At 36.0% G+C, this 26,459-nt stretch overlaps 2 protein-coding genes across 2 annotated transcripts in view; one reads left to right on the top strand and one right to left on the bottom strand.

Annotated features, from left to right (window-relative positions):
* Positions 1 to 630: 630 nt before the first annotated feature.
* On the bottom strand, positions 631 to 1,029 carry LOC148951270 (52 kDa repressor of the inhibitor of the protein kinase-like). The gene has a single exon (XM_089091051.1). The coding sequence runs from the start codon at positions 1,027 to 1,029 to the stop codon at positions 631 to 633; it is 399 nt and encodes a 132-aa protein (XP_088947177.1).
* Positions 1,030 to 3,524: 2,495 nt separating this feature from the next.
* Positions 3,525 to 26,459, top strand: part of LOC148951269 (mitochondrial import receptor subunit TOM70-like) — a 70,041-nt gene continuing 47,106 nt past the window's right edge. Inside the window, exon 1 of the mRNA XM_089090763.1 lies at positions 3,525 to 3,718. Coding sequence (XP_088946889.1) covers positions 3,541 to 3,718 — 178 coding nt within the window. The 5' untranslated portion in view covers positions 3,525 to 3,540. The remainder of the gene's footprint in view (positions 3,719 to 26,459) is intronic.

Genomic DNA, 26,459 nt, shown 5'->3' with positions numbered 1-26,459 from the left:
CCTTGAAGTGGAAATAACGTATTAGGCATGTCTAAGCGAAATTGAGTTATCAGTACCATCTAGTGTGAAATTTTGTGTTCTTCACACACGCCAACTCTACTTCCAGGCGACGATATGTTTAATTTCTGCTAAAAAGTAGGCAGTGGGGAGGTGTTGTAGAAACCAGGGTTAGACTTTGTGTTTCAAATCATAAAGTATGAATCATGGCATGCTTATTAATTCATCAAGGTACAATATTTTCATTAATCAAACCTTCGACAAAAAATTGTGCAATCGAAGGGGTGGAAGGTGTTCAAAAGGCATCTATCAGACTTCGGCTACCCAATCACACAAATTAAAAATGTTTGTGTGATATGGCTGAAATGAGGTACAAAATGGCTACTGCTCTGCTAAAAAAATTTGGTATTTAAGGGTGAAAGTGGATTACTGAGGGACCAAGGGCCAGTAGTGGATCCAGGATCTTAGGAAGGGGGGGGGGGAGGCGACTCGTTGCTAAAAATTTCCATTCTAAATTAAGCCTAACGTACCTTACTGACATTGAAAGTTGCATGCCTCTGCCTCTATCTGTCATTTAGCTGTCGGTTCTGTAAAGCTATCCACAAAACTACATTTATAGAAGCACTATCAATATTATATAACAAATTCTCGCCTCCTATTTCCACAATTAGTAAATCTATCAATAACACTTCCTACACTTATAACAATATCACAGTGAACATGAAGAAGGGTAAGTCCGGTGATTCTTTCGTCCGTCATTTTATTTCTTAGCCACGTTTTCAATCTTCTTGAGGTAGAAAAACTTCGTTCAACAGATGCCACACTGACAGGTAGGGTTATGAGAATCTGCAAGAGCGCTGAAATAATTGGTAAAATATCAGCATCGCAGTTCTGGTTCTTTAACGTTTCCCCAAGTGTTTCATGTGTTCTACCTGTGCCTGCATTGCTTTCTCTCAGACGAAGCCACCGAGTTTTCCATATTGTCGCTTCACCAGCCAGGGTAGATTCACAAACCGATTGGGGGGGACCCATTACTGAACAGTATCGCTTTGACAAGTCACGAATTGCATTAGCGAATTGTGGTTTGTTCGTTTCCCTTCAATTTATTGGCAAGAAAATACTGAGCTTAAAAGTGTCCAGCGTTTCAACGAAAAAACGGCTTTCTAAGTCCGAAATGATTGTGTCCAGCTGGGGAATAAAACTGACCGTCTATAATATTCCTTGTGTGAACTGAATGGTACATTAATCCGATTTGTTTGTTTTTTCGCTATCCTTGGGACTGTTATTTCTAAACCTAGCTTAGTTGCCACTTTAGTAACCTCGTCAAATGTGTTTTTAAACTGGCTTTCGCTATCCCGACACTTGAATTGCAGCTGAGTAAGAAAGTCCTTAACATGGCTTGCTGTAGACGCGAGGTCTAAGCTCTTCTTCCGAAATAGCCGAATGAGCGGTAAAATTAGTCCAGATATGTTACTAAAAGAGTAAATAGTTACTATCAGGTCGAAGGATGTGACAGCATTAAATATGGGTTTTGCTTTTGCTCCAGTTGTGCATTCTGCCTAGCCGCTAATGATCTCAAAAGTTTCCACTGTCTTAGGAAGCTCTACCACAAACTGCATTAAGGAATCGTGCCTTTCGGTCCAGTGAGTTTCAGACATGCCAGTTAGCTGTGCTTTCATTATTCTGGTTAAAACATAATAGCGCTTTGCCGAAGCACCAAAAAAGCAACTATTTCTTTTATTACTCCGATGGAATTTCTAATACTCTGAACAGAAGAAGTTTTTGACATGGAGATATTTAGTGCATGGTTGAAACATGGGCAACGCAGGACATTCTTTGCTATCTTTTGAACTTCTTTTACAGCACCACAATGTTCTGAAACCATCATAGCACATCCATCAATGCCTCTACCCACACAATTTTCCAAGTTTAGCCCAAGAGGTCGAAGAAAATCTAACACAACATTTTCAAGCAATTCCCCCATAATGGTCGGTTCGAAGTTTCCAATACTGTCCGAATATCATGTTTCGTGTAGGTCTAAAAAACTAACAAAACCTTCACGTCTTGTGCATTTGTAATTGTAGCAAAGGGCAATACTCAGTTGTGACTTGTATAACACATCCGTTGTTTCATCAACAACCACACTGTAAAACTGGGCATAATGAACTGGTGCAAGAATGTCTTTAAGAATCTCTTTGGCACAACATCCAATTAATTCATTCTGAGTTGTTTTGCTTATACAAGTCTTATTTGCACCAGAGCTCTCCGAATGTCGTTTTAAAGTGATGTCGCCAGTATTTGCAGGTAACTTAAAAGTTCTTGAATGTTCCCTTTGTTTATCAATGGGTCCTTTTCTGCCAATAATTCTCCATCATCTCTATGGTCACGAAGAGCAATTTTCTGTCGACCCAAGAAAACAATTGATTCTACAATTGGCTTCAATATTGCTCTGTTTTTGTTTTTTTTTGCACTTGTTGGCTACGTTGTTCGTTTACAAGGCTTAAAATGTTGGTTTCAGGGTTATCATATTTTAGAAGGAAATGTTTGCCTGCGTCAACTGAATCGCGGTGATACTGATTACTTTCATGAGACACCAAGTCACCGTATTTTCCAGTTAGCTTAGCAATAGTCACCAGGGGCTTCTTTACCAACTTTTGCAATTGATTGGAGCCTCCAACCCCTCGAATGTTAATCAAAGCAGACTATTTACAGAGTAAGCCCCCCCATCTTATTTGAAAGTACTAGCCAATGAAATTCTTCCAAGCGAGTACGATTGAAAAATATCTTTTCGTCCCTGTCCTGCTTCTTGTAAACTCAATAGGGGAAACTGTATTTATACAACGGAATCCATGGGTTCTGAAGCAATTGATATCGCTGGCTAATTGTAGACAGAGAAAAGCCAAGACAGATAGTCCAAGTAATTGAGAGGCAAATGTTTAACTGGTTGGGGCACGGGTAAATGGCGGGAGTATGCATGACTCTCTTATTGGAAACATACTTGTTTGTAAGTTTTTGGAGACTCTAGGCATGTCTGCCTAGAGTCTCAGGCATGTTGACCAAGAATTTAAAATTGACATAAGACCGCGCAGGCAGGCCAAGTGTCGTCAAATCCTTTTCAAAGATACGTTGATCCAAGCGTTGATAACGCAATCAAGTCACAGAAAATATAATGATAGAAATTTTTTACCAGGCCAAGGGGGGACCATCCCCCCTGGATTCGCTACTGCCAAGGGCCTACTTTCTGCCTCCGGTAACACAGATATAGAATCCTTATGAGGTTGCTTTGAACAACATAAGCATGCCTAACCTCCATAATTCTGCTAAAATACTCACTGGCTGAAAGTGGCAGTAGGCTCAGTTTATACATTAAATTATCCAATGACCCTGAAATATTGTGTCAAAATTGCTTTAGTTAGATGAGACCAAATAATTACATGTTTATTTTACCAACTTTCAGTTCTTCTGAATAGATCTGAATAGATGGCATTTGAAAAATTTACATTTCAAAAAGGTTTAACGTGGTTGTAAAAAAAAATATAGAAAATGGGTGAAAATAGCAGTACTGGCTTTATACAAAGGCTTTCTTCTACAGTGGAAGATCATAAATGGAAATTAGGCATGGCATTAGCTGCTGTTGTTGGTGTTGGCTCAGTCTACTATGTTTATAACAAGAACAACCAAAAGGATCCCTCAAGGTCAAGCAGAAAAACAAATGTCAAAGGTTAGATTGCAGATAAGCTTATTCTAGCAATGCTTGTGTACAGTAATAGGCAAATGGATTTTCACTACCTTTGATAATGGTTGAGCTAGTTGAATAAAACTAGTCATCTAATAAGAATACTGTATAAACTTTATAGAATTAGTTAACTAGTTGGCTATTAATATTCCATGTATATATAAACTTTAGTTTAAAATAGCAAATTAGTCAGCTATCACTAAAATTTCTAATATACTTCAGGAATTACATCACTAGTTTGCTGTTAATGTCTCACCTATACATATCTTTCAGCCAGAAGTAGCCAAATAGTTAGCTATCAATACAGTTTCTAATAGCCTTTACAGCAGAATTAGCTAACTAGTTGGCTATCTCACTATTTATTCTTTGTGTTTTTGAAAGTCCCATTAAATTATTACATTTCTGTGATTTGTTAGCTAACATTGTTTTTTGGCAATGTTTTGTTCAACAATTCTATTTCCCCTTATTAACAAAAACTATTACCTGGCTTTCTTAGCTTTTAAATTAAGTGGCAAAAAGGAAGTCTTGCCAGTTTGAAGACCTAATATAAGAGAAAGAAACTTTATCAACAATATATTTGTTTTGCTGAATAGAAGAAGACAAGCACAATATTTACCCCATTACTCCCAACACACTATTTATTTACAAAAATCTCAAGATGTTGTACATTCTTGTTTTGTTTGAGTAAAAAGTGCATTATTGTGTTTTATTCTATTTTCCTCAATAAATTTTTTAGAGTATGCATACCTCAGCATAATGGATTTGAAGATGCATTCTTGCTGAATTTATTGATTTAAATAGGGTAAGACACCCAGTAGTCGGACACTTTAATCACTTTGAAAACTTTTTGACATTTAAAATACTCTAATTACTGTATTATACCACCTAGGAACTTAATTTTTGTATCAAAAAATTTCTGAAGAATTTCTGAACAAGTAGGTTACTAATTCAAATAGTTTCACTTGCACAGTGCCTCCTATTTTTGAATTTACTAACAAGTGACAATTCTGCCTAAACTCAGACATACAAATAGATCATTGTAAATTAGTTATTAAAATAGTATAAAAGATTCTGTCCAAGAATAGGCAGGTGGCCAACTACTGGGTGTCTTACCCTACCTGAAGTGGCTTATCAATGGGGATACAACCAGATACCCCCTTTCCTTCAAAAAGAAAACTATTTGCAAGTGTACTTGCTCTTTATGACAGGTAATCTTGCTAATGCCCTTTTACAGCTTTCTTTCCCAAAACTAAATTCTGCTAACTTGTCCACCCCCCCTAAAAAATCAATTTTTTCTATACATATGCTATACTTTTTTATATAGCTCTGTGGTGGATATCTGTCTTGATATTGGTCAAGTAGTCTAAATAATATCTGAAGATGATGAAAAGAAAGCAAGATCTTCCATATCCTTGACCCCTCCTGCTCAATCATAGTAAAATTATGGGAAAGAAAAATCTAAACTAATTGGCACTTCAAATCAATTATAATTTGCACTTTGCTAAAATAGTCACATTTTTTCTTAATACTTACCACTGGTTGTCTAACCCTGTTTTCCCTAATCCTTCTCTTACCCACTTGTCCTTAAATAAAATCCAGTCAACACTCTTGTGGCTACCCCTCCCCCCTCCATTAAAAAAATGCTAGCTCTTGTTGGGAGACAATCATACTTTACTAATTTCTTTTCCTGTATATACATAGGCTCAATTCAGTTGCCAACCAGTTCACTATTTTATCTTCTTTTGTGTACTTTAACTGTTTTGCAATTGCTGACTGATTGGCTATATTTAGGACGTTTATACATAAAGTGGTTTTATATTAGCCAGGTAGTCTAAATAATATGTAGAGATGATGAGCAGAAAGCAAGATATTCCACATCCCATCACCCTCCTGCCCAATCATATTAAAATTATGGGAAAGAGAAAATCTAAATTAATTTGCACTTCAAATCAATTATAATTTGCACTCTGCTAAACTAATCATATTTTTCCTTAATTCTGGCCATCTCCTTTCTGAACCCTAATTTCCCCTACCCTCTTCTTATCCCCTTTTCCTGAAATAAAGTTAAGTCAACAGCCTTGTCCCTACCCCCTCCCCCATTAAAAAAGGAATTGCAAGTACTTGTTGACAGAAAATCCTTTTTTGCTAATTTCTTTTCTTGTATATACACAGACACAATTCAGTAGCCAACTGGTTCACTCTTTTACATTTTTCTTTATACTTAAATTGCTTTTTAATAGCCAACTGGTTGGCTATATTTAGGACATTTATACACAAAGCAGTTTGATATTAGCCAAATAGTCTAAATATTATGTTCCACATCCCTACCTCTGACTCCTCCCAGCCACTCATAGTAAAATGATGGGGAAGAGAAAATCTAAATTAATTGGCACTTCAAATCACTTTGATAGCTGATTTACCTTAAAATTACCTTAAATCGCACTTGCCTGCAGTAAGGACGAATCCTGTAGATGCTGGTCAATGATGATGGTGACTCAGCTCATTGGGGGCATCCCAAACTGTGCGCCATGGCTTGCTGCACCAATCTCTGTCAACAGCTGACTTGAAGGCTTTGGTATTAGGGAACATGAATGCATTCTGGCTAAGGGAATTCCATAAGCCAAGCACACAGTTTGAGATTTTTTTTTCTACCTGGTATTAGCAAGTTTGCAATAGAGCTTCAGGGAGTGCCCTCTTGTTCTTGACAAACTATCTAACTGGAATAAGTCAGGGATGATATCATGGTTGCAGATCAATTTGTATGTCATCAATACATCCCCTTGCTTACGTCAGTATGTGAGAGATGGTATATTGAACCTCTGGAGTCTGGTAGAATATGGCAAATTTTGAAAACCCCTTATGCATTTCATTGCTCGCCACTGCACCAATTCCAGAATTGATTGGTCAAGCTTGTTAACTGGCGTGGCAATGGACATCCCAAATTCTAATTTTGGTTGGATCAGGCCCTTTAGGAGCTTAGTAATCACTGCTGGAGATCTACCGCAGAACATTCTCTTTATTATACTGAGAGTTTGGTTGGCTTTGGCTACTGCAGACTGCATGTGTAAGTTGAATTTGAGCTTGTTATCAACCAAGACTCCTAGATCTTTTTTGCAGTGACTGGTTGTAAGTGGCTGTTTAGAACCACCATTGGATTCCATAAAATACTGGCTGAGAGGGTTGTTTGCTCCAAAGTGTATGACCTTGCATTTCTGGATATTATGTTCTAGTCGCCAGGTTTTTGTCCATGTTGAGAGTGCATCAAGATCTGTTTGGATGTCTTTGGTACTTTGGCAGTCATAAATCAGACCAATTATTTTGGAATCATCAGCATATAAGCATATCTTATTCTTTATGATTGAAGATGCATTATTAATATAGATGTTGAATAGAGTTGGGCCCAAAACTGTGCCTTGGGGTACTCTGCTGATTCTGAGAAGAAAATTGATCCACCATCCCCAAATACTCTTACCACTTGCTTCCTGTTGGTAAGAAATTGCATCACCTAATTTATGACTTCATGGTGGTGACCTATTGCATGGAGTTTAGAATTTAGTCTCCTGTGACATACTTTATCCAACGTTTTTGCTAAGTCTAATAATATCATATAAACTGGGGATTCCGTGTCCATAAATTCTGTGACATGCTCATAAGCATCAATGAGGTTAGTATCAACTGATTGACTGGGGCGGAAGCCATGTTGGCTAGGAGATAGTAGCCTGTTCGCCTTTAGGTGTTCAATCATGGCTGAGTTAACTATGCCTTCAAGAAGTTTTTCCACTCCCAAGGTCAGACTAATTGGTTGATAGTTGCTGGCTTCATCTCTGCTGCTTCCTTTATGAACAGGTGTAATGTAAGCTTCCTTCCAATCTTGTGGGATAGATTTAGTATTTAGAGACTTTTGGAATAGTAGGGTGAGAGGATGTGATAGTACTGCATACGTCTCCTTTAAAAGCCAAGGGGGCACTCCGTCAGGTCCTGTTGATTTATTTGGGTTAATCTTCTTTGGTCGAGTCTCTACATCTACTTTAGTAATATTGATGGGTGGCATACTTTTTTGAATTTCGTACTGTGGGGGGTCTGGAAGTGGGGTATTATCTGCAACTGTGAATACTGAAATGAACTGCTTATTTAATGCATTAGCTATCTCCCTTGGGTTGCAGATTTTTGATCCATCTTGTACAAGTTGAGTGCCAGAATGCCTTCCAAGCTAGACTGTAATCAGTGTACACGTGTTTTGTAAATTCTAGTTTTTGGGGATAAGCCTGCAAAGAGGGGACAGGGGAATTGAACCACTTGAATTAGAAAACTTATAAGAGAATGCAAGGAAATTTAGTCCATTTGTTCCAGAACGAATTCTATGATAAATTTTAGAAAGATACTTATTGGGAAAGAGGGAAAGGATAGGATTAATCTTATTAAAATTAATATATGATAGCCTCCATCGGTAAATATCTCTAATTGGGATTGGTCTCCCACTCGGCTGGTCAATATTTATAGTAATTTTTGCTATTTCATCAACCTAATGTTTACCACTTATGCCAGAGTGGCTAGGAATGTACTGAAAGTAAATTTTTATGCCACTTGAAGCAAGACTATCAATAATACTGAGAAAATGATCAGTGTCAATGTCCAACTTATATTGAGGAGCTGAGGCAAGCAACTCAAGGCTTGATAGAGAGTCGGAATATATGATAATATTATTTGAATTTGCAATCAAAGGTTGGTTTTCCTTAAGGTGTTCTAATGCCATGATTATGGCATTTAACTCAGCAGACATTATAGATAAGTTATTATATAATCTCTCGCCCATTGCAATTTTCAGGTGAGGAAGGAAAGCACCACTTGCTACCTTCTCATTCATTTTTGACCCATCAACAAATATTTGGAAGTGATTCTTATAGGTAATTGAATTAAGTTCTGCAAATTTTTTTTGGACAAAAGCAATGGGGGTTAAATCTTTATTCCACTTTGAGAATTCATTATTTATTATGAGACTTGACCAATTCCATGGGGGGGGGGATTGGGGGAAAGTGGGCGCAATAGACTTTGCTGGTATGGGGAACTTCTTCTGAATATTGGCATACTCATCTGCAATGCCTCTATACATGGCTGGATTCCTTAACCAATTATGTAATGTGTGTGAGCTATTTGAATCAATTTTTGTAAGATGTTTTGTCAAAAGAAACCTACGTCTCTCCCTTATTGTTGTTAATCCACTCTCCATAAGCAGAAACTTGGTGCTTGTGGGTTTCCTAAGACCAAATATGAGACGTATTATATCATTTTGTGTTGTTTCAATTTTTTGCATCTGGTTCTCGGCACATACACCATAGACAATGAGCCCAAAGTCAATATGGGGTTTTATATGAGATTTATAAAACTGGAGTAAGGTTTTCTCCTTACAGCCCCAGGGTGTGGAAAGAAGTCTTTTTAGTATATTTGTTTTTCTATAGCATTTTTTAATTGTCTTTGAAATGTGGAGGTGGAAATTAAGTTTTGGTCAAGCATGAGACCTAGGTAATTAATATGATTATCTTCTGGAATAGTTTTTTTATTTAGAGTTAGTTTTGCATTAACATGGTTTCGCTTCCGGTGAAATTGGATTATTTTTGACTTGGTGTGTGCAATGGGTAAATCTGAATGTTGAGAGAATTTTTCAAACTGGAAAAGTGACTTTTGCAGATTTGACTGTGCTATCTGAAAGGTGTTGCCAGATGACCATAGCACCAGATCATCAGCATATTGTAGATTCGTGTGGGGTAGGTTCATGTCCCAGAGATATAGGGCAAATAGGAGGCAAATGAGGACTGCTCCCTGAGGTAGGCCTTTGGTTATTGTCTTTTGGGGTGAAGAGGCTGAACCAACACACACAATGAAACTTCGCACTTCTATGAAGGATTTAATAAAAGATACTAGCTTAGGGGGTACTCCAAGGTTTGCAAGTTTGTTTAAAAGGATTTGGTGGTTCACATTGTCATATGCCCCTTCAAAATCTAGGAAAGCTCCAACTAGGACATTATTTTTTTAGAAAGATTCATTGATTGCATTTGTTAGCAAAATGGAAGCATCTGTTGAGGAGTGGTGTTTCCTGAATCCAGTTTGAGTGTGAGGGATCATATTATTTTTTTCAACAAACCACAGTAGTCTGTGATAGATCATTTTCTCCATTATTTTCCCCATCACAGGAGTAATCATTATGGGCCTATAAGACTCAGGGTTATCTTTTGGTTTTATTTTTCTTTAGGATTGGTAGGAGGGAAGAGCATTTCCATATATTGGGGAACCTAGAAGATGCCCAAGCGTGATTATAACAATTTAGCAGTTCTTGTTTGTATGAAGGTGTGAGATTCTTTATCCATGTAGGGTGTATATTGTCATAGCTGCCGCTAGTTTTGGTCCTAATATGATGTATTGGATTATTCAATTCCTGGATTGAAAATGGATTAGTTATGTACTCGGATCCTGGGCGTGGTTGGTAACTTGGGTTCATAGGAATTGTGGACAGTTTGCTTTGATTATTTGATCAATCAATCAATCAATCATTTTATTATTAACATATACATGTATATAATTGATATAGGCCCATGGGGAGACAAGCTCGAAAAACTAGGCCTAGACAAAGATACAATAAAAAATTTTACGCTACAATACAAAGATAATTACGACGGCAAAGATACAATAATACAACAATAATATGAAAGTAGCAGCTAGTCCAGGATCCAAATATAAATATAAATATATATAAAAAAAAGAGAGATCAATATTATTAAATATAAATTTATACTAAAAGATAGCCGAGAGGCCCACATTCACTTAGAACAACAATCCAAACAAATAACTTAATCATATTAAAAAGACACTTAATTAAAAATAATCCTGAAGTAAATGAAATTTAAGATTCCTTTTTAGTAAATGGATAGAAGAAAATTTATCAATAAAATCCTTGTGAGCATCCCAGCACCGGGCTATTGACACAAACGGGGCGAATTTAGATCTCTCAGTACTATACTTGTCAATGTAGATACTCGTTTTTTGTCGCGTGTTATAACAATGTAAATCTTGTGATCGGGAGAACAAACTTTGATTGAGGTAATATGGCGGTAATTTATTAATGTCATAATTAAATTTGAAAATAATTGCTCCAAAAGTAAATTGTTGAGAAACTGGAAGTATATCTAAATAAGTATGTAAAGATGCTGTAGAAGACTTATTTGGAAGTGAAATAGGCGATAAAATAAAAAGTTTGAGGATTCTTACTGCTTTATTTTTTAAAATCTGTATTGGTTTAATATGGCTTTTAAATGTAGGTGAATATACTAGAGAACAATAATCAATATTAGACTGAATCAGAGCAAAATAAATGCTTCGCAAAGCAGAGTAGGGCAAATAATGCTTCAACCTCCGCATTAAACCAACATACCTTGAAATCTTTAAGCATATATTTTGAATGTGTCTTTTAAAAGATAATCTTTCATCAATCATAAGTCCAAGGTACTTTATCACATTCACCCGAGATATTGATAATTGATACTTTGAAGAAGTAACTCGGGTAATACGAGGGTATATATTTGACTTCCTGCCGTAAATTATAAAATTAGTTTTTGATAAATTCAAAGCAATAAACTTTGCAGAACACCATTCAAGAACATTAGAGAATGCAGTATCAAGTTTTGCCTCCAACTCCTCATCATTCCTATCAGAAATTGAAACTGCCGTATCATCAGCAAAATGTCTGCTGAGACATGGGATTGCCAAAGAGCGGTGAAAATCATTAATATAAAATAGAAAAAGCAGAGGACCGAGGACAGAACCCTGAGGCACCCCAACCATCGAGGACTGAGGAACAGGCGAAGAGAGAAAATTACCTCCATCAATTCGTTGCTTTCTCTTATCAAGATAAGATTTAACTAGATCCAACGCCATTCCGCGCACACCACAATTATCCAATTTACGAAAAAGAAAACAATGGGATATTGTATTGAATGCTTTTTTAAAATCCAAGTATATTGTTGCTGGAATTTCACCTCTATCTAAGCATTCATGAATATATTGGATGAGAGCAATGATAGCGTGTTCAGTATTGTGTCCAGACCTAAAACCAAACTGGGAATTTGTGAAAAAATTTAACTATTTAAGAAAGTCATAGAACCTCTTGTAAATTGCCTTCTCAAATATTTTAGAAAATACTGACAAAATAGAAATAGGGCGGTAGTTTGATGGGTTTTCAGGAAAGTCACCTTTGTGAAGCGGAATTATCCTCGCTTCTTTAAAAGCAGACGGGAAAACTCCAGTCTGAAATGAAAGATTAATTATGTGCTGTAATGGTAAAGTTACTGCAGACAATATTTCTTTAACAATTATAGAACTAGACCTGTCAATTTCCGCTGAATTACCTGGATTTAGATCACACACTATTTTTGTTATTTCAGACCGAGAAATAGGCGTAAGAAAAATTGAATTACTTTGAGGAGATGGAAGGTATGAAGAAAAATGTTTATTACTGCGTGAATCAAACTGGTTCTTTACTGATGAAACAATTTTCTCTCCTATACTAGCGAAATAAGTATTCAAAACATCAGCCACTTTCTCCAATTTGTTAGTAGTCGATCCATCTTCTAAACTAATAACTTCAGGCAACTTAGAATTCCTTTTTTTTTTATAATAGAATTAATTAAAGACCACGTTTTGCGAGGAGAATTTTGAGCTTCTTCGAAAGACTCTTTATAATACCTGTTTCGACAATCGTATTAGTGCGGTTAATTTATTTTTGAATATTTAAAAAATTTTAATATTATAATCAGTTGGATTCTTTAACCGATTTTTAAATAACTGTTTTTTTTTATTAACTGATATCAAAATTCCAGACGTTATCCACGGCCTTATAGGAAATTTTTCTCTGCAAATTTTCTTCGTAACAAATGGGCAACTAGAATCAAGGCAGCAATTGAAATTTCTTAGGAAAGTATCAGTTGCCACATCTGTATCCTCCGTGGATATTACATCCTGCCAATCCAACAGACCAAGGCTTTCATTCAGATTCTTTAATGTTATTTTATTTATTAACTGTACTTGACGTCCCTTACTTACGTGTGGTATTTTATAAGTAAAAGCTAAATCTGAAACCAGCAGGAAATGATCCGATATATCACTTAAAACAACGAAATTTGCTTTAATTGGTAAGGTTGTAAAAATATTATCAATGAGAGAAGCAGAACTAGGTGAAATTCTTGTAGGTATCAGGCAAGTAGGAAGCAGATATGCAGAAAAGCAAGAAGACAATAAATCAACAGAAGCTTCATATGAAGCTTCTAGAAGGTTAATGTTGAAATCTCCCGAGAGGACAACATCTTTGTTTTGAAAATGAGGTTGATGCAAAAAATCATAGAGTTTAGAAAGGAAAGACTTGACTTGAGAAGAAGGAGGTCGGTATGCTACGCAAAAAACTATATCTTTTTTTCCAAGACTAATTTCAGTTACCATTACTTCAAAAAGCATTTCCTCATGAAAACCTTCTAGATTTACAAGGCGTCGAAAAGAGATACCATCTTGAACTAATACTGCCAAACCACCTTGGCGCCTTGTCAGTCGGTTTTTGAAAGTAAATTGATATCCAGGAAAAGCAATATGAGGAGCCGTGTCTATGAGAAAAGTCTCACACAATCCAACGACATGACAAGATAGCTTATGAACTACATCGACAAGATCATCCTGTGAACTAAAAAAACCTCTACAATTTAAAAATCCTGATCTCACAACCCCGGTACTGGGAAGATCAGAAACTTCGGAAGGTAATTTATATTTACATTTTGGAAAATTAATTAGCCCACCATCATTTATCTCATTTCCAAAAAATTTATCATGGCTCTGGAAAATGGAAAAGTCAAAAGGGTTAGACTCTAGGTCTCTCAGTCTGTCCCAAATACAATTATCATCCAATGTAAATAATCAGAATTATGATCAGGACTAGCAGAAACTTACGCAAAATGCACACCGTCTGAGTCTTAACGTAGCAAAAACAACTGAACCAGCGAGAACTCGAAAATAATGATGAAAGAAAAAGAAATTGCTTGAAAATAAATAGAAACAAAAGAAAGTAACTGAACTTATTCATTTTAACGTGAAATGCGGATACATAAAAAATTATTGTACTCAATTACTTCATATAAATAGAAACACACAAAAAAGACAGAAAATAAACTTATAATAAGCTACAGAGGGACAAAAAACCTCACAATAAATAAAAATAATAGAAACACACAAAAAAGACAGAAAATAAACTTATAATAAGTCTACAGAGGGGCAAAAAACCTCACAAGAAATAAAAATAATAGATCCTATGAACAGAGAAACATTACATAAAGTAATAAAAATAATCTCACCAAATGAATGTCATTATTAATCACCGCAACTAGTCAATCTTAACCCACTGTGAAGACGGAGACTTTTTACACTCGAGCCATAATTTACTCCCTTTTTGTTTAATACGCGTAAGATGAACCAAACCCGAATCACGCATGTCCTTTCCCTTGGATAATAGCTCATTCCGTAGAAAATTTAGCTTTGGTGGGAGATCAGTGCAAATGCAAATTCCACTACCCTTCAACCTATTCATCTCACTGAGAATCGCCTGAATGCTATGATCTATGTCTAGCGATATAAAAACAGGGGCCGGTCGAACACTAGTTTTCCTACCAGTGATGTTTGAACTGCTATTTCTCGTAAGGCGATAACACTTGGTAAGAGAAATGTCCTCGATAACTTGCAATTTGTCAGAAAGAAGAGACTTTACGTTGCTAGTCACTGATTGATTATGCTTTTCAGAAGGCAGACCATGAACAATCAAATTCAACTTTCTTTCTCTCACTTCAATGTCCAGAAGTTTACTCTCCAAATCGTTATTCCATAATTTTTCTTGCTCTAGATCATTTTGAAGCTTTTTAGAGTCCTCTTCTAGATTTGCATTTGCAGCTGATGTTTGCCTTACTTCATCTTGAAAGGAAATTAGTGAGACAGAAAAACTTTTCTGCTCTGCTAATATTTTATCCAGCAACCCCTGAATCCCTTTCATTCCTTCATCAGATTTTGCTTGAGTGACAGCCATAATAAGTGCTATAATCCGCAAGCATAAGTCTATACTTCCATCAGATTACTGAATGGCAAATTCCAAAACAAAATCAAATTTGAGCCTTTTAACTTGAAAAAGTAATCCGCTTATAGGAGTTCAGTCTTCAATAACTAGATACTGACTATAGCTAGATAATAGCTAGATATGTTAGCTTATTAACAAAAAGAGTTGCAAATAGGTTAGCTTTTTCATTATCATTGTCATAATGGGTATTATTATGTATAAGCTCATACAGGAGTGGGTTAGGGGAAGTCTTTTTCTCACAGATGTGGCTTATGTCTTTATGTATAATTGGTTCATGTGTTTCTCTGGAGAAATTATTTGCAAAATTATTCCAGTATTTATATTTAGCATCTATTTTAGTCCTTTTTAGATTAGATTCTGCTTGTAATTTTTTAAAATATGTACTAGGTGATGGTTTTTTTATGAATTCTGTCCTAGCTGCCTTTTTTATCCTCCATTTATTTAGGCACTCATTTGTCCACCATGCTTTAGGAATTTGTTTAGGGAATGTTTTCTTAGGTGTTGTCCTGAGGATAGCATGATTAGCTGTATTTATTAGTAAAGATGTCAAGGCTTCAGCATGTGTGTCAACTGTTGTGTTAGAAATGCATGAACTTTGGGTGAAACTTGTAATTTCATCATTTAGCTTATTTTGGAAAATAGACCAATTTGCTTTAGTGTTGATATTTCTGGAGGTATGAGATAAAGTTTCAGCAGGTTCATTTAGGGAGCAAACTATAGCAAAGTGGTCAGTACATAGACTATCAATTTTATTTATGTAAATTTTGTTCAAAAAATTTAATGACACAATTTGTAGGTCAATTGTCGAGAATCTGCCACTTTTGGGGTTGAAATAAGTATTCAGGTTTGGAGGGGTAGCAACAGCTAATTCATTATTATTTGAAGTCACATGCTCAATGAATTTACCAGCTTTATTTGCTGGTTTATTACCCCACAAAAGGCTGTGGGCATTGAAATCTCCACAAATAATGATATTTTTTAACATATTAGAATTATTTATATAATTAAAGAAATCCTTGGCATCTGTAGTTTGGCCATTAGGGTTATAAAAGCTTATTATGTAGGTTTTTAAATTATTCAGCCAAACATTGATACCAATTACATCAACATCATTTGCAAAATCGGGAAAATTGATGCCACAGAATTTTATATTATTTTCCGATAATAAAGCTATCCCGCCTCCTTTTCTTTTTGAAAACCTATAATTTTTGAGGATAATGTATTCCGGATACTTAATTGTCTGATTTTGGGTTAAATTTCTTGTATGGAGAAGAGCAATATTAGTGTAATTATTATTCATAAAAGATATTAGTTTATTTAGATTTTTTTCTGTGAGGGATCTTAAATTCAACTGGAGTATTGATATATGTTGTGTTGTTGATTTATTCTTCATATGACTGTGTATCAATGTTCAGCTTTGTTAAAAGTAAAGCAAGATCCTTTTTTGCTTGAATGAGCATATCATCAGGGATGTAGATTTTTGCCAATTCTGCAATGATTTTTGTTTTCTGTAGTTGATGTATGTTCATTGCCTGAACTTCATTACAGTTTAGAATGAATATGTATATATTTGGGGATTGTATTTTTGGTTGTGAATCCTGTTTGTCGGTTAAGGTATTGATTCCTGGTAGTGTTTCTGGTTTGTTTCTTCTTGGGAGGGGTGGCCAGACTGACCTCATCTCACCGGACAAGGAGGCTTGTTGGCTTGGTGATTCCTCGTGATAGGGATTTGAGCTAGGGGGCTTAGAAGTTGGTGTTTTATATGGGGTGCTTAATGCATTGGGGGGTTGGGTTGGTTTCATGAAAGGCTTTGTTTGGTATCGTTGGGCCGCATGTGCTTCCATTGCTGCAAAAGGGTATGGGATGGCCTTCTCTGTCGATATTTGGAGCGTTAGAGCTCTTTTCTTGTATGCAGGTCATAATGATATATTTGTAGATGCCTTTGCAATTGATGCATGTAGGCTGAGTTTTGTTGCAAGTTGTCAGCTCTTTAGGATGGAAAGATTTACAATCACTACACTCTCGGAGAATTTCATTGCATTTATTTGTCGTGTGTCCCAGTTTGAGACAATTCTGACATTGGATAGGCTTAGGTTTGTATTCCTTGTGTGGTTTGGTTTGCCCAAATAGGAATAATTTTTCTGGGATATTAATTTTTTCTTTCAGTGTGAATAAGAAGGATTTACTAGTTTTTAGGCCATTAGAGTTAGGTTTGCCAAGTTGGGTAACATCCTCAACTGGGATTGTGTTTCCAGCCCTATCTGAGAGGCCTTCTTTTAACTCCTGTGTGGATATCTCTGGGGGAACATTACAAACTACTATTTTTGTTGGTGATTGTTTTGGGTTCCAATTAGATGCAATAATTGGGGTATTCAGAAGGGATTTTAGGTTAATTATTGTATCTGCTGATTTCTGATCTTCTACAGCTATTAGCAGAGATCCATCACGGTTAATATTAAGAGAGAACATTGATTTTAGCAATTTAAAAATGGAAACTCTTATTGCAGTGATCATTTTTATTTCAAAGGGGGTAGTAGGAGTAATTTTAAGGTAAATTCCTAAGTTTTTGGAGGGAGGATCTTGGGCAGGGAGAGGGGAAATGCTTTTGATTGGGGAGATTTTTCTCCTTTTTTTAGAGCTTCTAGAGAGGACCTCTTGAAACCCATTATAATCATTTATGGTTACATTAGCCCCTACACTTATCATTGTCCTATTCTCCGAATTGGAGCTATCATTTGAACTTTGAGATAGTGTGCTTGACCAGCCAAGATGGGTATCTTTCACTATGTCACTTTCACTGGAATTTGATTTTTGATCTGGTGGGACTTTTTTTTTTGGAGGACATCTAAACATTGCCTATTATAAAAAGCTTTAAAAAAAAAAAAAACAAACACAATAAAGGATAATAGAATGATATGAAACCATCTTCTCTATACTATGGGGAGGAGAAACACCACGTATAGCCCTGAGGATGAGTTGAGCAGGATTGGTTTGGTACAACTGCTGATTAGAAGCGATATTAATTCACAAGAAAATATATTTTAATTTTCTTATAAGGTTGCTGTTGCTGTAGGTTTAATCTCGCAGAAAGCATAAACGTCTGCTTTTTCTGTCAAAACGGCATATTTTATTTCATGGAGCTTTGACGTTAAACAATCTACGTTACTGAAGACGACTTTCAGACCATTCTTCATCCAATTCGTGCAACTTTTATTTGGGCTTTGTGCATTATTATCCAGATCATCACATTCCCCAGACTCTATGCTGCTGTGGTTTGAATCATCACACAAGAAAACAGTCTGCTCGGAAAAAATACAGCTTACTGATTTCGCACTGTAAAAAGATTCACTTGATTCATCAATAGTACTTACTTCAACATTAGAAGACAAAGGGCTATTTACACTACTATTTATATTTCTTTAAGAATCATCTAGTTTGTGTCCATTGCAGCTGGTGCTGCGGAGATGGGCACGTTTTTTGGAACAATTCTGTCGCCTCGAATGACTAGGTTTTCTTCACCATTAGCTCGTCGCGCATGAAGTACTTCATACAGCTGTGTCCTTTTCATATAGTCGGCTTTTGAAACATCATTTCTAAACTGAATTTGGCCGGTTCCTTTTCTCTCATATGACTTTTGTAGGATCGCTTTCTTAATTTTTAATTCATCAACCGAAAGAATAATGGGGCTCGCCTTACGGGAATAATTTTCATTCCCGGAGTTATTGGGACTGACGAGACGGTGAACATTTTTTACAGCTATCCGTTGTAGGCCGTATTCGTTACATAAGAAGTCACAAATGAATGTCTCATCATTGGGTTGCGGCAATACTCTGAATGCTAGGATATTTAATTTGCGTCTTTGTTTGTCTCTTTCAAGCACTGATATCAAGGCAACACCAAATAAAACGCAATTCAGGTTCTGTTACCTGTTACCTGAGTTGTGTTTTATTTGGTGTTGCCTTGATATCAGTGCCTGAAAGTTGCAGAATGCCACCAAAAAGGCCTCGAGAAAGCCCCAAAAAAGGCAAAGACATTTGCGCTGCTTGTGACGAGAATCTGGATGAAGAATCTAGTGCAATGAACTGTGAAATTTGTAAACAATGGCTTTGCATCGATTGCCTTGAAATTAGCAAACACGAGTATAACCTTCTGACAAAAATGACAAGGAGATTAGGTTGTGAATGGAAGTATCCTGTTTGTAAAGGTAACGCCCGTAGTGGCGCTAGTGCAGCTGAAATAAAAGTCATAGTTAACAAAACGCTTGAACCACTTGAACCTGCAATAACTGCTGTACAGGACCTAGATATTAAAATCAAGAATGCAGTTAAACAGTCATTTAGTGAATTCAAAGAAGAGTTCAAGAAAGACATTGATGCGAAGTTCAAGGATGTGGAGACTTGTATTACTTTGCTTGAGCAAGCTCTGGGGGCTGCTAGTAATCCTGATCTGTTACAAAAGCTAATCAAATCTCAAGTAGAATCTCTTAAAGATGAAATGAACCAGCAACTCGAGAGCCACGTGAGAATATTGATTGCTGAAGATAGAGACAAACAAAGACGCAAATTAAATATCCTGGCATTCAGAGTATTGCCGCAACCCAATGATGAGACATTCATTTGTGACTTCTTATGTAACGAATACGGCCTACAACGGATAGCTGTAAAAAATGTTCGCCGTCTCGTCAGTCCCAATAACTCCGGGAATGAAAATTATTCCCGTAAGGCGAGCCCCATTATTCTTTCGGTTGATGAATTAAAAATTAAGAAAGCGATCCTACAAAAGTCATATGAGAGAAAAGGAACCGGCCAAATTCAGTTTAGAAATGATGTTTCAAAAGCCGACTGTATAAAAAGGACACAGCTGTATGAAGTACTTCATGCGCGACGGGCTAATGGTGAAGAAAACCTAGTCATTCGAGGCAACAGAATTGTTCCAAAAAACGTGCCCATCTCCGCAGCACCAGCTGCAATGGACACAAACTAGATGATTCTTAAAGAAATATAAATAGTAGTGTAAATAGCCCTGTGGCTTCTAATGTTGAAGTAAGTACTATTGATGAATCAAGTGAATCTTTTTACAGTGCGAAATCAGTAAGCTGTATTTTTTCCGAGCAGACTGTTTTCTTGTGTGATGATTCAAACCACAGCAGCATAGAGTCTGGGGAATGTTATGATCTGGATAATAATGCACACAGCCCAAATGAAAGTTGCACGCATTGGATGAACAATGGTCTGAAAGTCGTCTTAAGTAACGTAGATTGTTTAACGTCAAAGCTCCATGAGATAAAATATGCCGTTTTGACGGAAAAAGCAGACGTTTATGCTTTCTGCGAGATTAAACCTAAATGGACCAATACTCCTCTTCGAGATACCCAGATACCCGATTATACCCTGGTCACCAACTTATCTAGAGAAGGAGGAAGAGGAATAGCCATGTATATCCAAAGCTATCTGAAGGTAGGAAGCAAAGATATTAATTCAGATTATGAGCCATATCTGAACAAGTATGGATATCTGTCCTCCTACCTTGTGGGCCATTTTACATTGGTTGCATGTATAGAAGTCCCAGTTCCCCTAGCCTTGAATCCTCCCTACTTGCTATGAGTTAAAATGATTGATATTAAAATGAAGCTACGAGGAAACATAATTATTGTTGGTGATTTTAATCTCCCAAATATTTAATGGGTCAACGGATTCGGTTTTTCTGAAAATAGTTTAATAAGACCAATCCTGGAGTGCCTATTTAATCATTCTTTGTACCAGGCAGTTAACTTCCCGACAAGATATAGAAATGGTCATAACCCTTTGCTAATTGATCTTCTACTAGCAAAAGACCATGAGTCTATAATAAGCATCGAGCCCCTACCACCATTTGGAGCTAGTGACCACATTGTCATAAGTTGCAGTTTTAGACTGTATCCCCAAAAACTAGAATTTACAAAACACGTGTACACTGATTACAGTCTAGCTTGGAAGGCATTCTGGCACTCAACTTGTACAAGATGGATCAAAAATCTGCAACCCAAGGGAGATAGCTAATGCATTAAATAAGCAGTTCATTTCAGTATTCACAGTCGCAGATAATGCCCCACTTCCAGACCCCCCACAGTACGAAATTCAAATAAGTATGCTGCCCATCAATATTACTAAAGTAAATGTAGAGACCCGACTAAAGAAGATTAACCCAAATAAATCAACAGGACCTGATGGAGTGCCCCCTTGGCTTTTAAAGGAGAAGTATGCAGTACTATCACATCCTCTCACCCTACTATTCCAAAAGTCTCTAAATACTAAATCTATCCCACAAGATTGGAAAGAAGTTTACATTACACCTGTCAAACAGTTCGTGGTAACGAACTGTAAGTAAGGAGCAACCCGGCTCAATGGTAACCGAAACTCTAGAAAACGGGTTTTTGATACCAATAGATATATCAAAAGAATCAGATTTCAATGCTGATTTCAAATATATAACTTTCATCAAGTTTAGTGCTACCCATCAAAAGTTACGCGACTGAGAAAATTTGGCTGATTTTCAAAAAAGGGGGAAAGAGCCCCTAAAAGTTATAGAACCTTAATGAAAATCACACCATCATATTCAGCGTATCAGAGAACCCTACTGTAGAGGTTTCAAGCTCCTATCTACAAAAATGTGGAATTTTACATTTTTTGCCAGAAGAAAGATCACGGATGCGGGTTTATTTGTTTGTTTGTTTTTGTTTTTTTTCCCCGGGGTGATCGTATCGACCCAGTGGTCCTAGAATACCGTGGGAGGGCTCATTTGAACGGAAATTAAAATTTCTAGTGCCCTTTTTAAGTGACCAAGAAAAATGGAGGGCAATTAGGCCCCCTCCCACGCTTATTTTTTCCCAAAGTCACCCGATCAAAATTTTGAGATAGCCATTTTGTTCAGTATGGTCAAAAATATGATAAATACGTCTTTTAGGATGACTTAATCCCCCGAAGTTCCCAGAGGGAGGGCTAAAAGTTATGAACTTTACTCAATGTTAACATATAGTATTGGTTATTGGGAAGTATACAGAAGTTTTCAGGAGTTTTTTTTTCTGGTAGTGGGAGGGAAGGGTGGCTCGGTGGTTATGTTGGAGGATCTTTTCATGAAGGAATTTTTCATGGGGGAAGAGACAGTGCCATGAAGGGGGCGCCAGACTTGCCAGCATTATTTCGGGGTTAGTGGGAAGTATACAACCATTCTCAGGAAGGAGTTTGTCTGGAGGGGGGGCTAGAGGAGGGGTTACTCTGGAAAATATTTTCGTGGAGGATGTTTCTGTGGGGTGAGGGACATTTCTATGAAGGGGCGCCGGATTTCCAAGCATTATTTAAAAAACGATCAGAAATTAAATAAAAAAAAACAAGTTTTTTCAACTGAAATGTAAGAAGGAATATTAGAACTTAAAACGAACAGAAATTATAACGTATGTGAGGGGGTTCTCCCCAAGTCAATACCTCGCTCTTTACGATACATTTTTTTTTAGTGCTTTCAAAATAGCTATCTATTATAATTAAACGGCCTTTGTGATTCTGTGGTTTTTGAATCAAATTTTTTTTTAACTTTTAACGTAAAGAGCGTGGTATTGACTAAGGGGAGAACCCCCTCATATACGTAATAACATATACGTAATAAAAAAATACAATAAAAAAAACAAGCGATACGGCTCAATCGTAATCGAAACTTTTAAAAACGGAATTTTGATGTCAATAAATGTATCAAACGAATGTGTTTATAATGCTGATTCTCAATATATAAATTTTATTAAGTTTAGTATTACTCATCAAAGGCTACGAGCCTGAGAAAATTTACTCGATTGTTTAAAGAGGGGGGAAAGATCCCCTACAAGTGAAAGAATTTTGATGAAAATCACACCGTGAGATTCAGCGTATCAGAAAACCCTATTACATAGGTTTCAAGCTCATATCTGCAAAAATCTGCAACTTTGTATTTTTTGCCAGAAGAAAAATATACGAATATAGAAGTTAGTTACGTAATTTAATTTGTAAAGACATCCATTTAGCAAAAGAAAAGTAAAATTTTTATGCAAATAAAAGCTGCATTAACTAAAAAACGATCAGAAATTAAATATAAAAAAATAATTTTTTTAAACTGAAAGTAAAGAGCGACACTAAAACTTAAACGAAAAGAAATTATTCCGTATATAAAAGGGGCAGTCCCCTCCTCAATGCCTCACTCTTTACGTTAAAGTTTGACTCTGTCACACAGCTGTTTTTTTTAAACCAATAAAAAACTTTAGCGTAAAGAGCGAAGCGTTGAGGAGGGGACAGCCCCTTTCATATACGGAATAATTACATTTCAACTGAAATGTAAGAAGGAATATTAGAACTTAAAACGAACAGAAATTATAACGTATGTGAGGGGGTTTTCCCCCAAGTCAATATCTCGGTCTTTATGCTACAGTTTTTTTTTAGTGCTTTCAAAAGAGCTATCTATTCTAATTAAACGGCCTTTGTGATTCAGGGGTTCGGGGCTGTCCCCTCCTCAACGCCTCGCTCGTTGCGCTAAAGTTTGACTCTATCTCACAACTTTATTTTTAAAAACAATAAAAAACTTTAGCGTAAAGAGCGAGGCGTTGAGGAGGGGACAGCCCCTTTCATATACGGAATAATTACATTTCAACTGAAATGTAAGAAGGAATATTAGAACTTAAAACGAACAGAAATTATAACGTATGTGAGGGGGTTCTCCCCCAAGTCAATACCTCGCTCTTTACGCTACAGTTTTTTTTTTAGTGCTTTCAAAAGAGCTACCTATTCTAATTAAACGGCCTTTGTGATTCTGGGGTTTGTGAATCAAATTTTTTTTTTAACTTTTACCCTATATAGCTTGGTCTTTACTAAGGGGAGAACCCCCTCATATACGTAATAGCATATACGTAATAAAAAAAAACAATAAAAAAACAAGCGATACGGCTCAATAGTAATCAAAACTTTTAAAAACGGAATTTTTATGTCAATAAATGAATCAAAAGAATGTGTTTATAATGCTGATTCTAAATATATAAATTTTATTAAGTTTAGTATTACTCATCAAAGGCTACGAGCCTGAGAAAATTTACTCGATTTTTTAAAGAGGGGGGAAACATCCCCTAAAGTTTGACTAAAGTTTGACTGTAAAGACGCTAAAGTTTGACTCTGTCTCACAACTTTATTTTTTAAAACAATAAAAAACTTTAGCGTAAAGAGCGAGGCGTTGAGGAGGGGACAGCCCCTTTCATATACGGAATAATTACATTTCAACTGAAATGTAAGAAGGAATATTAGAACTTAAAACGAACAGAAATTATAACGAATTAAAACTTTAGCGTAAAGAGCGAGGCGTTGAGGAGGGGACAGCCCCTTTCATATACGGAATAATTTCTGTTCGTTTTAAGTTTTAATGTCGCTCCTTACTTTCAGTTTAAAAAACTTGTTTTTTTTTTATTTAATTCATAAAGGAAGCAGCAGAGATGAAGCCAGCAACTATCAACCACTTAGTCTGACCTTGGGAGTGGGAAAACTTCTTGAAGGCATAGTTAACTCAGCCATGATTGAACACCTAATTGCGAACAGGCTACTATCTCCTAGCCAACATGGCTTCCGCCCCAGTCAATCTGTTGATACTAACCTCATTGATGCTTATGAGCATGTCACGGAATTTATGTACACGGGATCCCCAGTTTATATGATATTATTAGACTTAGCAAAAACGTTGGATAAAGTATGTCACAGGAGACTAAATTCTAAACTCCATGCAATAGGTCACCACCATGAAGTCATAAATTAGGTGATGCAATTTCTTACCAACAGGAAGCAAGTGGTAAGAGTATTTGGGGATGGTGGATCAATTTTCTTCTCAGAATCAGCAGAGTACCCCAAGGCACAGTTTTGGGCCCAACTCTATTCAACATCTATATTAATAATGCATCTTCAATCATAAAGAATAAGATATGCTTATATGCTGATGATTCCAAAATAATTGGTCTGATTTATGACCGCCAAAGTACCAAAGACATCCAAGCAGATCTTGACGCACTCTCAACATGGGCAAAAACCTGGTGACTAGAACATAATATCCAGAAATACAAGGTCATACACTTTGGAGCAAACAACCCTCTCAGCCAGTATTTTATGGAATCCAATGGTGGTTCTAAACAGCCACTTACAACCAGTCACTGCAAAAAAGATCTAGGAGTCTTGGTTGATAACAAGCTATATATATATATATATATATATATATATATATATATATATATATATATATATATATATATGTTTTGCTAAGGTTTTTTTCTCTATATATAAGCTGTACTTTTTTCTATTAGCCATCTGGTGCTATCCCTAAACATACCACTTGATGCCTTTTTTTATGCTCTTTCCAAATATAATATTCATTTTTGTTGGAAATGAATTTTACCCCACCCCTATATCTACCATTTCAGGGTATATATTTGCACATTAGGAGGTGTGGGGAAAATTTAAATTTACCTCTCGTTTACATTAAAAATAAATTTTACCCCCACCCTCCTAATGTGCAAATATATACCCTGAATTGGTAGGCTATTTATAGGGGTGGGGGTAAAATTCATTTCCGATAAAAATGATTATTATATTTAAAGAGCATAAAAAAGGCATCGAGTGGTATGTTTACTTTATTTGTAAGTCGATAATATGAATAACAAAGAATTTACCAAAATTTGTAGTATAAAATTCAAATGAAATTATAGATAAAGGACTTTTTGCTATATTAGAAAATGGTTAAGTTTAAATAATCAAGCCATCAAGAATGTATATAGGTTAAATTTTGTCATCAAAAATCGCCTTCAGACGCCACCCCAATCCTGCTATTAGGTTAGATATAATCCTAGGCTATAGCCTATACAAAGTTGGTATTTTTTAGGTTTACATTATTTTTTTGAGGTTATATCAGATTAAGAATTAGTTCATAGGGCCAAATAAAGCCTAGCTAAATTGAAACAAGAAAATCAAAGCCCATTTTAATTGAAAAAAGTTAAAAAAAATTGCTTTAGTATAATAATCTTTGATTCTAAATTTTGAAAACACAATTCCAAGGATCTAAGTAAAGTAAGACCCCCAGTATTTGGCCAGTGCCTAATCTTGGCCACATACTATTATTAAAAATTATCTTTCCTGAACAAAGACAGCAGGCTCTTAATCTTGGACATTATGTGTATAGGGCTATATAGTTGTGATTGGTTGATGACTAGGACTAGACCATTTGGGATTGGTGGACTATTATCTTGGAAAACATCTGGTCTTTAAAAATTTGAATTTAGAAAAAAAATTAAGTCTTCACTCTAGTTTATATAAATACAGTTATTCTGTTTCACAACACTTGCCTTAGATTAAGTCCATCCAAGGTTGACTGTGTCTGTCAATAGGATATGTTGTTCAAACTTTAAGATCCTGTGTTACAGATTAAACAGCATTTTCTAAGATTAGGCCCAAGCTTTAAATGTGTGGCCAAGATTAGGTTCTACTGTTGTCTATCAGTATATTTGAAATTGTAGGTGTTGTTTATGGTTAAAATATTCATGCTGATCACTTA

This window comes from Artemia sp. Qi Xiang Cuo, chromosome 6, assembly GCF_049724085.1.
Source record: "Artemia sp. Qi Xiang Cuo chromosome 6, ASM4972408v1, whole genome shotgun sequence".
NCBI lineage: Eukaryota > Metazoa > Arthropoda > Branchiopoda > Anostraca > Artemiidae > Artemia > Artemia sp. Qi Xiang Cuo.
Note: the sequence above shows the minus strand (reverse complement) of the source record. Positions and strands in the feature narration are given on the sequence as shown.